General features: G+C 40.6%; 1 protein-coding gene across 11 annotated transcripts in view; it reads left to right on the forward strand.

The window, feature by feature from the left end:
• ZNF438 (zinc finger protein 438) overlaps window positions 1-18010 on the forward strand; it is a 90652-nt gene that overhangs the window by 21233 nt on the left and 51409 nt on the right. For 3 of the 11 annotated variants that reach the window (XM_050939046.1, XM_050939045.1, XM_050939047.1), the window contains 3 exons: window positions 5969-6177; window positions 10899-11004; window positions 11227-11346. The exons of 5 other annotated variants lie outside the window; for them this stretch is intronic. In XM_050939046.1, the coding sequence (XP_050795003.1) occupies window positions 11325-11346 (22 nt within the window). In that variant the 5' untranslated portion in view covers window positions 5969-6177; window positions 10899-11004; window positions 11227-11324. Of the gene's footprint in view, window positions 1-5968; window positions 6178-10898; window positions 11012-11226; window positions 11347-18010 lie in introns of all 11 variants that reach the window. 3 more of the 11 variants (XM_050939044.1, XM_050939043.1, XM_050939048.1) reach the window with 3 other exon arrangements.

Below are 18010 nucleotides of genomic sequence, written 5' to 3' on the forward strand. Positions count from 1 at the left end.
GTGCAGGGGTGCGGTTCCATCCGCCCCAACCCTCAATGTCCCCGATGACGGACGCGTCATCTCTCGGCTGGGGTGCTCACCTTGGTCACCTTCATACTCAAGGCCTTTGGTCATCTCAGAAGCTGGCATTACACATAAATGTCTGAGAACTGAGAGCAGTCCACCTGGTGTGCCAGGCGTTCCAGCAACAGTTGCGAGGCCGTTGTGTCTCAGTGTTTACAGACAACACAACGGCCATGTACTACATAAAGAAACGGAGGGTTAACGGTCCTCCCCCCTTTGTCAGGAGGCTATCCAACTCTGGGATTTTTGCATAGCCCACTTGATAGATCTGGTAATGTTCTTTCTCCCAGGTGTTCGGAACGCTCTGGCGGATCGACTCAGCAGGTCCTTCCTGTCTCACGAGTGGTCGATTTGCCTGGACGTTATTCATTCTGTTTTCCAGAAGTGGGGATTTCCCCACATAGACCTGTTCGCTTCCCACGAGAACAGGAAATGCCAGATGTTCTGCTCCTTCCAAGGTCTCTCCCCAGGATCGATCTCGGATGCTTTTCTGATGCTGTGGAAGAGCCAGCTCCTTTATGCCTTCCCACCGTTCCCGCTGGTTCACAAGGTGCTGCTGAAGCTCTGCAGGGACAGAGCGCGCATCATCATGATCGCTCCAGCGTTGCGCAGGCAGCACTGGTACACCACGTTGCTCGACTTGTTGATAGCCAACCCAATTACCCTGCCACTCCACCCAGACCTCATAACTCAGGGCCACGGCAGACTTCGCCACCTGGACCTGCAGGCTCTTCACCTCACGGCGTGGCTGCTGCGTGGCTAAACCAGTCAGTTACGTTGCTCTGAATCAGTATGACAAGTTCTCCTGGGTAGCAGGAAACTGTCCACCCAGTCAACGTATCTGGCCAAGTGGAAGCATTTCTCCTGCTAGTGCGAAACGCTTAATCTTACTCCCACCGAGGTCTTGATCCCCTCTATTTTGGACTACCTCTGGTCTCTCAAACAGCAGGGCCTAGCAGTATCATCACTGAGGGTGCACCTGGCCGTCATCTCTACCTTCCACCCAGGCGAAGGTGGCCGTTCCGTGTTCTTACACCCTATGGTTTCGAGATTCCTCAAGGGCTTGGAGCGTTTATACCCTCAAGTATGCCACCCAGCCCCGACCTGGGACCTCATCAGTCTGGTTAGAACCAGGTTGTCTCCCCCATTCGAGCTGTTAGCAACTTGCTCGCTACTATACCTGTCTTGGAAGACAGCTTTTCCTCATAGCCATTACATCGGCCAGATGAGTCTCTGAGCTTAGGGCTCTTACGGTGGATCCGCCGTACACTGTGTTCCACAAGGACAAGGTGCAGTTGTGACCATACCCGGCCTCTAAGATGGTTTCGGCCTTTCATGTTAACCAGGACATCTTTCTCACGGTCTTCTTCCCGAAGCCACACTCAACGCGATGGGAGCAACAGCTGCATTCCCTCGACGTCCGTAGAGCGCTTGCATTTTATATGGAGTGGACAAAACCTTTTCTTAAAATACCTCAACTCTTTGTTGCAGTAGCAGACCGAATGAAAGGCCTACCTGTTTCCTCTCAGAGGATCTCATCTTGGGTGACAGCGTGCATCCGCTCTTGTTATTATTTGGCTCATATTTCCCCAAGCCACATCACCACACATTTTACCAGAGCTCAGGCTTCATCTGCCGCCTTCCTGGATCGTGTACCTGTCCAGAAGATATGTCACGCAGCTACCTGGTCCTCGGTCCACACCTTTGCTTTGCATTATGCTCTGGTTCAACAGTCCAGAGATGATGCAGCCTTTCGCTCAGCAGTTTTGCATTCTGCAACATCTCACTCTGACCCCACCGCCTAAGTAAGGCTTGGGAATCACCTAACTGAAATGGATATGAGCAAACACTCGAAGAAAAGACGGTTACTCACCTTTGTAACTGTTGTTCTTAGAGATGTGTTGCTCATATCCATTCCAAACCTGCCCTCCTTCCCCACTGTTGGAGTAGCCGGCAAGAAGGAACTGAGGGGCAGTTGGGTCGGCAGGGGTATATATCCGGTGCCACTGCAGGGGCGCCCAGCCAACCCACCGAGTATTGCTAGGGTAGAAATCTTCCGACGAACATGCATGCGGCGTGCGTGCACACCTAACTGGAATGGATATGAGCAACACATCTTGAAGAACAATAGTTACAAAGGTGAGTAACCGTCTTTTCTTGAATTTGAAGCACATTTCAGTCTTTTCCCCCAAAAAATCTGCTTAACTGTTTCAAGTTAGAAACATATTAATGTTTTGAGCCCTTTTACATTTCTGTAATTCAAGCATGGCTTCTTTTAAAAAAACAAACAACAACAACGACAAAAAGAACACAAAGATTTTGTTCTGCATTAGTCCATAAAATAGGATTAAGCTTTTGGGTACCCTCCAAAAAAATTAAACAAATTTCATAAACACAGTTCACTACACATGAACATCACTATTTTTGACCAATAACTGCCAAACCCTACTAGAGTGAGATTAGTGAGTTGAAGATTGCACATTCTTCATTAAGGAATGGATTCAATTTTTAAAAAATCATCATCTTTGCCTCCTAAGTCTGTCCCTACAAGGCTACAAATGTTCTGGAAAATGAAGCTTTCTGGTAAAGCTTTGTATGCCTTCCAGAATTTGGAAGCCAGAAAGATTTTATGCGCAGTCTGCGTGAATCCAGCAATAAGAAATTGTGACATTCACATGTAATAGATTTATCTCTGATATGGTTAAATTATCCTGGAAATGTTTCTTGTTTTATAGCCAGGCCAGAGTCTGTAATGAAGTCAAAATAAAGCATGTTCTAGTTATGACTAAGACATTTTAGAGCATTAGATCTCCTTTCATTGGTATTTAATGCTATGCAATTTCATCTTTCCCAAGTAGGCATTTGCAAAAGCTGGGTAGACCAGTTTTATTCTGAGCACTTCGTGTGGTGCTTTCGTGCCTCTTTATTAGCATTGACAATGTGCTTTACACTTATAAGCACATGGACGCATTCCCTACCCCAAGGCATTTGCAATCTGATTGATCGTATGAGAAGGTATAAATCTGCTGTCTAATGAGGTAATCTAATGAAGACTGAAAAAAACTGCAATCATTAGAAGAAACTGTTAGTAAACTTAAATCTTTATTGCCATCATCTGGCATTGTAACATGGCAGTGGCTTTGATTTAATCTATGGACATTCTTTGTTGTTTGTTTTTCAGTGCTTTGGGATGTATGGGCAGAGGATGAAAATCATAGTTTGTCCTCTGAAAACAGGAATGGTAAAAGTAATCTTTCTGCACAAGAGTGGTGAAAATGGGCAGTGTTGTTTCTCCCCCTTTGCAATATTCAGTCAACTGTAGAGAGTTTGCCTCTGATTTTGTAGCATTTGTCATTGAGTGGTTGATGGGGTGGAGGAAGAGAGAGAGCATGAAATATTGCCCCAGGAAAGGGTATGTCTTTAGTACTTCTAGGTTTGGAAATAATCTCAGCAAAGAGAGATATTTTATTGACCAACTTTTGAGAAGGGGGAAAGTGCCTTAGTCTAGAAATCTGCTGCGAACTCACGTCTCACAATTTATTTAGTATGGAAGTGCTTGACTGTGCATATTTTTTCATCCTGTTTCATGAAACTCTTCATTTCAGAAAACAGAAATAAATTTATTTAAAAAAACAACCCCAAACACTGTTTAACTGTGTGTAGAACTGTACAAGGGGCTTTAATTAAAAATAATGGGATGAATCAAAGTAGAGGAAAATTTAGCTAAGTAACAAAAGCTTCCTGACGTAATCTCTTAGACTGTGGAGTAGACTGTCATTACTTGGGTCATTTCAAACCAGATTGTATAAAGTACTAGAGAACATTATTGTTGGCAACTGTCCTGCTGTATCAGAGCAATGGAATGGAATCGGACTAGGTAACCGAGAAGAGCTTTCCATCTCTGATTTCTGTTATATGAAGAGTAATAAGCTCAGACAATACAAAGCTTTTTCATCAATGGGAATTATATTTTAAAATGTGTATTCATGTGTTCGTCACTCATTGTTAAAGACCTTTCACTCAAAATATGTAATGATTAGATAATAATTTGACATTAAACAGTAGAAAGACCATCCCCAAGATGTTAAAGTAGTAATAAGGATACTTATGGTAGAGATTAATAGGGTTTTTTTTTTGTTTGTTTGTTTGTTTTTAAAGGTCAGTATTACTTGATGCTGGATGCCCAAACGCACATCCTTGGAGAGAGTTTCAATGGGGAAATGTTTTTAGGCTTTCTTTGGCAACTTCACTTACTCTGTTCAGGCATTTCATATCAAGATACCTGTTTTTATTCAGTCTTGGGTGGTTATATTTTACAAAGCTGTTGAGTATTGGGGTGTGGGGAAAAGCTTTTAACTTAAAGACGAACTCCTCCCTTGAAGTACTGATCAGAATGCTGGAAAGTTGGCATTCCAGAAAGGGTTGTTTCATGGATTTATAGATTAAAAACGAAATGATCTATAATATATGTTTGAAAATTTAGCAGCTTTTAAGTAAAGTAGTGTAATTTAAACGCTCTTTTAAAATGATATCTTAAGGTAAGTCATATTTGGGGCCAACATTTCTTTACTTTCTTTTCTGTATTCAAAGACCATCTACCTTAGTTTTCTTTCTTGATATAAAACAAAACCCTCCCTAATTCTTTTTCTAAATATTTAAAAAAACAATATCAGCACTCCAGAACTCATTAACAAACCCTCATTAACAAATCAGTATATGTGAGTCATGGTAGAGAGAATAAAATAATAAAGAACGAATTTTCATTTCAAAGCTTCTAAGGAGTTGCCATAAGCAGTGAATACTATATATATCTTTTTAAGTACTGTTGACTAGCTTAGGGATCTTATGGATAGTGCTCTGCACTACCAGATGAGAGACCATGGTTCATTAGTCCTATGATTCTATGATCCTGAGCTAGCAGAGAAGAGAATGATGTACAGGAAGGAGTACTTGACTTCTGAGATTGGCTATATTAGGGAAATTTAAGAAGAATTGCCAGTAGTGTGCCACTAATTTAGTTGTACTGACAACAACCCTAGTGGCTCCTAGCTTCCAGTGTTTTGTCAATCACATAAATTAAACCCATTGAGCCATTGAAAAGGTTGGAGCCTTATGCACAGTAAGGCTCCCACTGGCACAACTAAGCTGGTGGTAGCAGCATCAGAGGGAATTTTTTTTCTAGAGTTCCTTAATGTAGACAAAGGCCTAAGGAGAGAAGGGTATCTTGCATAGATTCATAGCTACCCCTTTGATCCAGGAACAGTGTTGATGATGTGTTGTGAATGAAGTCCCATTTAGTCCTTGATCAATGAAAACTTGTTGCAGAGTAAGAGTTTATCTATATGGGGAAATTGACTGTAATAGCAATTGCGGAATAAGCTACTTTGGAATAGCTCCTCAGGTGGACACTGTTCCAGAATAAAAGTAATTTTATTCCAGAATAATTACTCCACTTTGGAAGTGTTTGAATTATTCTGGAATAAAGTTACTTTTACTTTGGAATAGAATGTCCACCCGAGGTATTATTCTCGTCAGTTTTCCCATATAGATAAGCCCTAAGAGTGGGGTTAGGTTATAACCTAGGGGAAATGGAGGCTTAACATATACGCCCTCCCTCCAAAAAATGAATGTATGGTCAAGATAATTGGCTCTCTTCTGCCTGTGTCTCAATAAAGTAGTGGAAAATACAACAGTAAATTGTTTCAACTTTCCATTTTCTCCCAGAATGACTTGCATATAGTTATTTATGCAGGTCATAATGTCAGCAGTGATCTTTTTGGCCATCTGAAGTGGTGGCCCTTACCTGTACCGCATCTGCCTTGTTTGTATGCCTATCCTTTGTACTCTGCCATTGTATTTTGTGCTTCTATGGTATGTTTTTTGTTCAGTTTGTTTTACTTGGCAGGTCCACTGAACATGCAGCCTGGTAGACTTCAAAGTCCTCTCCTATGTCACTGAATATGAGGCTGGGAAGTGGAAACATTCCAAAAGACACAGAAGGGGCAAGGAGGAGGAGAAGATGGGGAGCAGAGGAAGGAGGTTTTGACAGAGGAATACATGGGAAAGGGAGGTAGTGAGGGAGAAGTGTAGGCCACAAGATAGGAATAGAAAAGGGTAAGAGATGTTACAATGCTGGCACCTACATGCTACCACAATGAGTTTATTATAAATGCATGACAAGAGGGTGATGCTGTTCTGTCCTTTAATTTTAGAGAAATAGAAAAGTATTCATTTCAAAGAGACAAAAAATTAATAACAATTTGAAGAAATAAATAATTTTCTTTGAATATAAATGTATACTTCATATGAGAATTTTGGCAACACTGTGTGCTTCCCTGCAGTCCTTTCTTTCCTGTGCTTGCTTATCCTGAAATGTTAGATTTGGGGCACTTTTATTGTGGGGGAAACAACAACAACCCTATGTGCTTCAGTTATTGGGAGAATCAAGGTTGCAAGCTAATTAGTGTACTTTTAAAAAAAATATTTATTTCAAGGGGCACAGTCTTTTTGTTTAATATGACACCTAGAAGAGACTCTTAGTAGATAATTCTAACAGCAAATCCCTACAAAATCTGTTAATACTTGACTCTTATGTCATGTTTTATCCCCTTAGGGTTTTTTGTTAATCTCTTACAGTGTCACTTGCTGGTGGATACAGAGAAATGCATTTTTTTCTGCAGTAGAAAGCTTTAAAATAATCACTTAGTAGCATCTTGCTTGATTAGAATTGTTCTCAGTTGTGTACTCCTAACTCTGAAAGTACAGAAACTCCAGCATCAAATTCACAAGAGGGATCTGACAGTCAGCGTCGAGACACCTCAAGGGGAGAACAGAGGGTATGAACCACAAAGAGGAGCAATTGAAGCAACTTGGTTGTATATGATCATAGACTATCAGGGTTGGAAGGGACCTCAGAAGATCATCTAGTCCAACCTCCTGCTCAAAGCAGGACCAATCCCCTGACAGATTTTTGCCCCCAATCCCTAAATGGCCTCCTCAAGGATTAAACTCAAAACTCTGGTTTTAGGAGGCCAATGCTCAAACCACTGAGCTATCCTCTTCCCTCCCCCCCCTTACAAAATGTCAACAAAGATATTTTATGAAAGCTTGCAATGTTCTGAACTTGATGGTCATTAGATATGTATACAGATAGGGTTATGAATGTATGTATAAAGAATCCAATATTGCTTGTCCCAGCCACGCCTCCACTCAGCTGCTGCTTAGTGGCCAGAACTGCAGTACCTGCTTTGGCTCATAGGGCAGCTCTTGCCAAGTCCTTCAGCAAAGTACAAGAACGAAATTCCTGCCCACTACCACTCCGATTATTCTCAGGGGCATAATGAAGAGTATCTATGGTCTAATGCTCTCTACCGTCAAAAACATTGGGACTGGAGGACTTTGTAACTTGGTGCAGCCACAGTTAGACTATTCAGATTTCCTTGTGATTCCAGGAAATTGAAGCTTTTCTCTTCTGATGTCAATACATAAGGTAGCTTGAACCCATTCTTATGAGCTACATGGTTTATTTTGGAGTTTGGGAGATAAATTTTTATAAAATGGATAAATAAGAGTTAGCATTTTTGCTTAGATAATTTACTATTTATTTTGAAAGGAAAATGTCCCTGATTGAATAAGAACAAGATGTTTAACAACTTTCTAGGGCAGAGACTGTTTGGTCAGCATAAAATGAAAAACTTCTAAAAATACTACTGACCTCTCAGTCCCTTCTAATATGGTGTTTGAAAGGTTGTCATGTGTCTTCTGGACTCTTAATGGTACAGCATATATATGGTAACAAGAAAGATCAAAGATTCTGTTCTTTTCTTGGAAGTACACTTTTATCAGATCATTATGAATTTATAGTCTAGTAATATATAATGTTTTTTCCATTCCTGCATTTTGCAGTTGGTTTGTATAGTGTCATAGGCTGGCAGCAGAAAAATTCAGTTTTTCATGGGGTTTTTTTTGTGGCATGAAAGGGTTACTATTCACATTTCCTGTGTAATTCCTTCTGATCTTGCTGGGCTGTAATTACTTTCTTGATGTTAAACATTCCCAGGCTCCTATAACCTTCTAGCCTGCTTGCACTGGCCAAGTTTGTCCCAGGTGATCATGTGGGCGAATCGCCTGTTTTTAAGGATAAAAATCTCTCCTCCTTCCTGTATAAGATAGGCTAATGCTCATTCCTTTGCTGTGCAATCCCAGAAGAAATCCCTTTTAAAAGTAATAATAAGGTAGCACATTAGTCTTTTAAAGTCAGATTTTGCAGCCAAGTAATTGACAGATCAACTAGGGGTAGGGGGTGTTGAATTTTTTGAATCCTGTTTGATTTCGGGTTCACATTAAAGATTCTTTTCTTAAACAAGTTTGGAAAACAGGTTGTGATACCAAAAGAAGGCAGATTTTTAACTGTAGCATTTCACTTTTGCCCATATAATTGGCAAATCATTTTAAGATGCGTAGAATATAAATGTGCTTAGTTGAAAGTGTGGGATTTTCATTTCTTTTGTATTCTTTGCAGAAAGTGTGTAGTTTGCAGAAAAAGGGGGATTATTACTTATTTCTACCTTTTTAAAATGTGTAGTACTGGTGAAGGATACTAGATTCAGAGTCTTGGAGACTGAAATCCTCTGATTGTCCACAGAACTGGTGCAGAAAGGTCAGTGGTATTACAACCTTCTCTAGACTATCTCACAACTGCTCCACAACCCTGATCTCGAGGGACTGCCTGTAGAGGTGAGAATGGAGTTCACTCTCCATGCCCTTCATTGAGTTTGTGATGCTGCCAATAAGGGCATGAAGAGTGGTGGTGTTTTTGTTTTTTTTTTGTGATGTGAACACTTGTTCACTGAGAACTGAATTCAGACTACCAGCTCATTATTTCTATGTCACTAAATAGCTGTCAGACAGTAGCAACTTTGTCTTTGGGGTCATGTTTGAATCAATAAACTAAGAAATAAAGAAGCCCACTTTGTTTGTAGCATTTTTTCATAATGAGTTCTTTATGTCCCCTTTTTATACCCTGAGTTACAGATAGACGTTCACCGGTTTAAATATCAGTAAAGTTATATAATAGATTATGGACACAACTTTCATGTTTATCTGTTCACGTTTTGTACATCTATAGCTTGTTATCCATTTAATTGACTGCTGCTGTTTTTGTTTTTACGTAATGCATATTCATAGATTTGAAGAACAGAAGGGACCATTGTGATCATCTGGTCGACCTCCTGTATAACACAGGCCATAGAACTTCCCCAAATTAATTCACAGAACCTATCTTTCAAAGAAACATCCAGTCTTGATTTAAAAATTGTTTCCAGTGCAAAGAGGCAAGCGCACAATGGAGAACTTGGTCTTATGTTTTCTAGAGAATCAGTTGCACAAAAAGTAGAAGTAAGTTCAAAGCAACTACCTTTGTATTGTGACTAACGGTAGCTTCTTTGAGTAGAAGGTGTATTGGGTAGGGAGGGGCTGAGGTGATGGTTCTGCTGATCCTTTGTTGGTTTAAGTAAAGCATCCTCTAACTGCCCTAGGCTTCTCTAACTCATGCAGATCCAGGGCATTCCAGGAAAGAATTGAGCCCATCATTTTGTTTGAAAACATTTAACAACTATTCTTAAGTTAAATAATTTGTGGTGTTTTGTTTTTTTTTCAAGCTTCTACACAAATGTAATTAATTGAGTTTTGTGCATAAAGGGTACAAGCCCTCCACTTAAGCAGACATGTAGATTACTGTTATGACAAATATACCTAAAATAAAACAGCAACAGTAATTAAGTCATTTCACTTATCTAAGGCAAAGGTGCCTCATTTACTTTTTTATAACTCTTTTGAAATTAACATTTAAACCTTTTACACACATACATTGGGTGTAATTGTGCTGTAGCCCCACTCTGCTCCAGGAAGCAGCTGGCTGCTGGCACATCTCTGTGTGCGTTCCCTGTAGGGGGCAAGGAGGGGAGCAGGTCTCCATGCACGGACCGTGCCTGCAAGTGCCACCCCCGCAGCTCCTGTCGGCCAATGGAGTGCCATGGGGCCATGTTGGGGAGGCAGCCTCTGAGCCCTGCTGCACCGTCGGACTTTTAGCGGCCCACAGATTGCGATCAACTGGCCGTGGGTCCAGGATTGATCAGTCAGTTGCGATTGACAAGTTGGTGACCGCTGTCCTGGACGATGATGGAAAATGATGATGGAAAGCCAAATAACATGGCGGCAAAAAATGCCCAGTTCCATCACAGCAGCCTAGACATTTGCTTCTATCAGACTCAGACCTGCCATGATGATCCACGTGTACAGGATTGGCTGTCTTTTGGCTTCTGGGTGAAGTTTGTGGTGTTGGTTTTGATTTATAAAGCTTTATGTGGCCTGGGACCTTCATATTTGAGATACTGTTGCTCTCATTTCTGTACTGCTACATTTGAGGTTAATGGGAAGTGTTGAGTAGGATCCTCTTGACTGTGAAAAAGAAGATGCAGAGTGTTTTTCTCATATTGTCTCAGAGCTACTGAGGTACATTTTTTCCCCTTAGTATTAAAGGGTGTAAATAAGGTTGCCTTTTTACAGCCTGCTTCTTCCACTTTCACCCCTTGCAATGGAAATCTAGCCTTTCTGCTGTACTTAAGACACTCCATACCAGTGGAGGGAGGCAGGTCTTTGCCTTTTATCCTTAAATAATTTAATCTTGTGCATGAGTTCATTTTTGTTTCACCTTTCAGACTGCAATGTTTTATTTTACAATGTGAAGCTAAAAGAAAGACTGTGCCATCAATGTCACAGGTTTGCCATTGATCCTCAAGATGTTGACAGCTCCATTTTTTTCTGTTTCTGAACAGTTTTTGTGAAGTTTGCACACTCCAGTAGACATGTTTTCAGCCTCATGAAATCTGCTTTCTGCTTACTGCTTCACTGGATTTTAACGAAGAAAAAATGTTGAACAAGGTACTAGGTGGGCAGTGTCTTACCTCTTTAAAAAACTAGACTGTAAAAGCCCTTGCTCTCCATTACCTCATCAATATATCCAGTGTGTTGTGTTTTGTTAACGTTCACAGCAGTTTAACTGTCAAGATCCCAAGTAACTCTTATTTCTAACTAGACTCTAAACACTGACAGCAAGCAAACAACAAAATGATTCTAATATATTTGTAACATCATCTCATGCAGACTCAGGAACCTCAGACTCTTTTCTCAAGGGAATCACTTACTGATCACTATTGAGTTTTTGCTCCCAGAATCCAGATTCCCTGATTGAAGAAGAGAGCATGCCAACTTCTTCAGTAGTGGGCAGGTTAATAATTTACATTATTAGTTCAATTTCAGAAACTGCCGAAAAAATGCCAGTATAGTGATTAAAATAGCTCCTTCACAGTCTTTGTTTTCTATTATCCAGTTGGGAAATTTTCTGTGTACTGAGACTTGCATGTTATTGGGAATCAAGGATTTCAGATGGACTTAGCTGTTGCTAAATTATTGCTGCCAGCAATAATTAGAGCAGGGGTGGGCAAACTACAGCCCATGGGCCACATCTGGCCCACAACCTGTCCTGTCCGGCCCCCGAGCTCCTGGCCCAGGAGGCTCACCCCCGGCCCTTCCCCCGCTGTTCCTCCTTGGCTGCAGCCTCAGCTCACTCGCTCCACCACCTGCACAATGCTCTGGATGGCGGGGCTGTCTGCTCCTAGGGCAGTGCAGCTGCACAGCCTGGCCTGACCTGGCTCTGTGCTGCATGGCAGTGGCGTGGCCTGTCTGTAGCACCGCCAGCCACCGGTGCTCCAGGCAGTGCGGTAAGGGGGTGGGGTAGGGGGATGGATACAGGGCAGGGGAGTTCAGGAGGGTGGTTAGGGGGTGTGGATGGTGGTCAGGGGGGAAACAGGATTGAATGGGGGCAGAGGTCCTGGGGGGCTATCAGGAAGGAGGGGGATTTGGATGGGGCAGTTGGGCAGGGATTCTGGGGGCTGTCAGGGGACAGGGAGAAGGGGTGGTTGGAGTAGTCAGGAATGAAAGGAGGAGGTATGGGGCAGGAGTCCTGGGAGGGGCCGTCAGGGATGAGAGGAGGGGTTGGATGGGGTAGCAGGGGTCCAGGGGCAGTGAGGGGACAGGGAGCGGGGTGTGTGTGGATGGGGCAGGTGCCCCAGAGGGGCCGTTAGGGAACGGGGGGGAGGTTGGATGGAGCAGGAGTCTGGCAGGGGGGCAGATAGGAGGTGGGGGCCGAGTCACAACCCCCTGCCCTAAGTGGCCCTCCATATGATTTACGAAACCCTGTGCGGCCCTCAGGCCAAAAAGTTTGCCCCTCCCTGAATTAGAGGATATGTCTTTGGGGAAGGGGGGTGGGGAAAGCTAAATAAAAAGATAAGCGCAGTGTTAGTCTTGATGTTCAGGTGTTCTTCTATGCCAAAGAAAAATAAATCCTGTGCTCTTTTTGACATTTGAGAAGACAAAATATTTTCAGAAATTTCACAGTTATCTGGTTCTTTTTATTTTGCCTATTTAATTGTACTTATTTAAATTGTGTGTGTTTACAAAATACAAATCTCCACAAATTCTTGCTGCCTGGAATGTTGTACTTCTGAAGTATTTTGCTATGTTAAAGGAGTGCAGGAGGTAATAGTAAACTGAAAGGGCTATCTAGAAAAAACTCAGATCCTTTATAAACTGTCTTGTGAGAAATCCTTAGAATGAAACTCACTTTTTCTCATTAAAAATATATTTAGTTTGTCCTACTCCTGAATTTTTTCCTTGACTTCTATTATTTTTCTGATTTTTCCTCTCTGTCACTTACTTTCTTTTTTCCATATTGTATAGTTCTTGAGCTTTAGTACTAGTTTGTCTTTTTAGGGAATCTACTCTAAAACAAATTTGAAGAGTTTATTGTTTCATGATTTATATGCCATGAAATCCAAATGGTACATATTTATGGCTGTTTTCTGGAGGGAGAGTTTCATTTTTGATGTTTAGTGTGGTATTGAATTTAATAAGTCTTGTGCTTTCTATAGAATATTTTCAATTTAAAATAAAGGGTTAAACTTGTAAATGTTGTTCAACTACTTATAAAATTGATCTGTACAAAAGTTTGCTTACAGAAACAATTATAAAGAAGTTCAGCTATTTAACCTTATAAATGAATTTGGTCTTTCTTCTGTAGGTTTTTAGATACTTTTGACTTAGTGTAATATCTGAAGAAAACAGCTTATTCTGAAATCCTTATAAATAATACATTTATCTGGCACAAAGTAGTCAAACTATGGAAACTTATTTTTGGGAGGTTTTACCTATTCAGCCTCTATAAAGACAGTTGTCATTCATGCAACTAAGCGTTCGCCGAGAGGAAAACTGACATTAAGTTTAAGGACAGTGGAATTGAGAATAGAGCTTTGTCATCAGCACTGAAGCAGGTTAACCTTAAATAGAAATATGCAAGATTCTAGCATGATTGCTGACATGTACATGCTATGTATCAAGAGGCTTCCATAAAGTAAGCAAATTTATGCAGGTAAAAAAATATCCACAAGAGAGAGGTGATAAATGTCGTTAGCACTTATGAGTCACTGTGGCTCCCTTCCTCCATTCCTCCTCCCTCCTCAAAAAACCCCAAGAAGGGATGGGGGATTAATCTTTAGCACATAAAACAGGACTAAATCTTCTTTTCTCTTGTACAAGATGATAGCACAGCTTGGGAGCAAGCCAACCATCAATATCAATGTAGATCCCCAAAACTGGGATCAACTTTACAAAATATATCTTAAATTTTGTTTATATATTATTGAAAGGTACAATTAAGTTTTCATAAAAGAAAATTTGCTTCAGAGGAAACATTTGTCCCCTACCCCTCCCCACTTTTTTTTTTTTTTTAATATGGAGACTTTCAATAGTATTCCATTTCATTTCAGGACTTTTTTCTGGATCTAAACTGTTTCTAGCATTCTAGTGTAATTATCTTCTCAAACTGGAGATTTATACTTCTTGCTTGAAGGGTAGACGTACCCTTGGGAGATGCAGAAAATTCAGAAGAACAGAACATAGAATGCATAAAGATCAATGTGCTAATTGATAAATCACAAGACAGAGTACTGATGGGGGTCTGCTATACATGTCCACATGGCACAATGGAAGAAGATGAGCAGTTACTTAAACATCTGTTTGTAATGTATAGGAAGAAAAACGTGTTATGTGGATTTCAGTATGGGAAACACATACTAGAGGTCTCATGCTGCACTGGTAAAACGTCCATAGAATTTCTAAAAATCACACACAACTTTCTAATACAAAAATATTACATGCAACTTGGGGTAATTCTGCATTAGACTTTATTCTGATGGATAAAGTTTAATTGATCACTGAACTAACAACTGATGGTTGCATAGATGCAAGCGTTGGGAATCTAATTTCATTTGCTATGTGCAAACAGAATATAGTCTTAATTAGTAATGGCCTAATTTTCCAAAGCTGAAAATAATTCAGAGCAAAATTAAGTGTCAGGAAATGTTTAAACATACAAATGTGAATGATAATTGGAAATTAGTGAAGAATGCTTTATTAGAAACCCTGAAAAGGTACGCTTATTTTGTGCTCTTTTGAGCAGAAGGTTGACAGTTGACATTCACTTACTGGTTTGATGACATTAGTTGTGGTTTCCCACTTAACAGGGTGGACTGTGTGAAGGTTGTCCCCTTCCATCCTGCACCCATCTTGTGGCTAGGCAACCAAATCAGACCATATGAATCATCATGGGAATTTTGAAATCAACAACTTTAGCGTGGCTTTTTGTATTGGCAAATGTTGAACATATAGCTGTCAGCTAAAATATAGCCAGAGCATGAGAACTTAAATATGCTGAAGACTCTGCAGAGCTTCCCATCCAGCTACATTCCCAACAGTGCCTGAAATCACAAAAACCGCTGTGCACCGCAAGTGACCACTTCATGTCTCTGGATCTGGCCATCTTCGTCTACCATTCCAAACAAGCACATTATTGCTAACCCAAGAGGCTGCCCTCCTGGTTTCAACCTGTCACACAGACTTTGGACTTCATTGAACCACATCTGAACAAACCATGAATAATGTGGCTACTTGAGCCAAAAGTGGAAAATCAAAGAACTTCCATTCGTGTGACTGTGGTGAGAGCATCCAGATAATTGAGCACATAATGCAGTGCCCCAAATTTAGATTCAAATGTGAATTGGAAAATGTGAAGTGTCACAAGGGAGTTCTTGGAAATGTCTTATGGACCTACAACTGCATGTATAGAATGTTACTCTACAGATGCACAAGAGAGATTAGATACTCCCAAAATATGCTCTTTGTGTTATGAAAGAAGGCTTCTTTGGTTAAAAAAACATTCTGGTTAAGAGGTGTGGTGAAAGGTACCAATACAAAATAAAATAATTTTGAAAAATGGAAAAACTGGAGAAGCTGATAGCAGTGCATACTGATTATTTCCTAACTGCTTTGTAAGGGAAGCTAAAAGTGTCAATAAAATCTATGATCCTTAGAATTAAGGACAACAAGGACTGTGTGTGTATCAAACAAAATCCTGTCTGTTATAAGTCCGATATTAGACAAGGATGGTATAATTATCAATCATGATACAGAAAAGGCATAAGTATTCAATAAATATTTGTTTTTATTCAGAAAGAGGTAGGATGGTGTATTATATTTTACAGTGATGATGAAATACTTTCAATCCTGTCAGTAATGAGGAAGGATGTTAATCAGCAGCTATTAAACATTTTTAAATCTGCAGGAGTGGCAACCATGGCTAGTAAGACAATTGACCAAGGAGTTCTCTGAATCATTAATTTTGATTTTAAACAGCCTTGGAACACTGGGAAAGGTCCAACGGACTGTTTAGCGCTTTTTTTTTTTAATGTGCCAATATTCAAAAAGTCTAAAGGGGATGACTCAGGTAACTAAAAAAACTGGTTAACTGATAGATCATAAGAAGCAATTGTAGATGGGGAAATTGTCATCCAATAGAAATATAGCTAGTGGGGTCCTGTAGGGATCTGTTCTTGTCCCAATGTTAGTCAATATTTTCATCAAAGAGCTAAAGGAAATACGAAATTCTTGCTGGTAAAACTGGTAGATGACACAAATTGTGGAGTGATTAAAAAATGATCGGAACAAGTCCGTTATACAGATTGACATGAATTGCTTGGCAAGGTGTCTTTGAACAACATTCATTTTAATATACCCAAATGCAAGATAATTAATCTAGGAACAGAGAATGTAGATATCATTTATGAGATGGAGAATTATATTCTGGAAATTGGTGACTTTGAAAAGGATTAAGGACCATGGTAGATAACCAATTGAACATCAGCTCGTTCTACAGCTAAGAAAATGTATGCAATCCTTGGAAATGTAAGCAGGGGAATATAAAGTAGTAGTAGTATTATGTATTATTTAAATTACTGTAGTGTGTAGGAACCATAGTCACATCCCTGGATCCTGTCCAGTTTTGGTCCCCCCACTACAGAAGGAATGTGGACAAATTGGACAGTGTCCAGTGGAGGGCAACAAAAATGATTAGGGGGCTAGCGCACATGACTTATGAGGAGAGGCTGAAGGAACTGGGGTTATTTAGTCTGCAGAAGAGAAGAGTGAGGGGGATTCCAAAGAGGATGGAGCTAGGCTGTTCTCAGTGGTGGCAGATGACAGATCAAGAAGCAGTGGTCTCAAGTTGCAGTGGGGGAGGTCTAGGCTGGATATTAGGGAACACTATTTCCCTAGGAGGGTGCTGAAGCACTGGAATGGGTTACCTAGGGAGGTGGTGGAATCTCCATTCTTAGAGGTTTTTTAAGGCCTGGATTGACAAAGCCCTGGCTGGGATGATTTAGTTTGTGTTGGTCCTGCTTTGAGCAGGGGATTCAATTAGATGACCTCCTGAGGTCTCTTCCAACCCTAATATTCTATGATTCTGTTATGTTAGGTGTTATACAAACACAGAAGAAAAAGATGATTTCTGCCCCAAAGGCTTATCATCTAAGTATAAAATGAGACCGAAGATAGGTACAGACAGTTTAGGTAAGGAGTATAAGGAAACAATGAGACTATTGGTCAGCATGGTTAGCAATGGCCTCCACATACAGCGGTCCAACTGTTGTCAAGTTTTTTTTTAGACATTGTGGGGAAAAATGTGTTTTAAGAAGTGTTTGAAATAGAATGAGGTATATTTGCAGATGTTTATGGGAAACTCCTGCCAAGAATGAGAGGCAGTATGGGAGGAAGTGAGAAGGTGCTCATTTGAAAAATTAAGTGGATGATGAGGCAGGAGTTGATATCTTGATAGTAAATGAGAGATGATAGGTAGAGTGGAGATTGGCTTTGAAAGTGAAGGCAAGTTGCTTATGTTTGATGTGATAGAGAAGCGGAAGCCAGTAAAGGGATTGCAAAGAGAGGGCTGACATGGTCAAAGTGATGGGTAGGAAAACTATCTTTGCAGGATTTTGAATGAATATAAGTGGGGCAAGATTGCATTTGTCAAAGGTAGCGAAAAGGATGTGGCTGTAATTGAAAGGTGAGATGGTGAGAGTCTGGATACAAGTTTTAGCTGTGTGAATGGATGGGAAAGGCTGGGTCTTACAGATGTTGTATAAAACAAATTGGCAAGATTTAAACATAGCTGAATGTGAGGATCTCAAGAAGGTCCGAGTTGAAGATGACACCCAGGCTGAATGACAGGCAAATGGTGATATCAACAGTGATTGAGAAAGGAGGTGGCAGGAAGGGCATGGAGGGTAAGATTAAGAGCTCTGTTTAGCCATGTTGAGCTTGTGCTCATGGTAGACATCCATGAGTCTGGACTAGAGAGATGGATCTGTGAGTCCTCAGAATAGAGAGGGTAGTTAAATTTGTAGATGAGATTGCCCAGAGAGAGGTGATTTTGCCTCTGTGTACAGCATCACCATTACTAGAATACTGTGTACAGCTCCAGAGATTGCACTTCAAAAAG

This window comes from Gopherus flavomarginatus, chromosome 2, assembly GCF_025201925.1.
Source record: "Gopherus flavomarginatus isolate rGopFla2 chromosome 2, rGopFla2.mat.asm, whole genome shotgun sequence".
NCBI lineage: Eukaryota > Metazoa > Chordata > Testudines > Testudinidae > Gopherus > Gopherus flavomarginatus.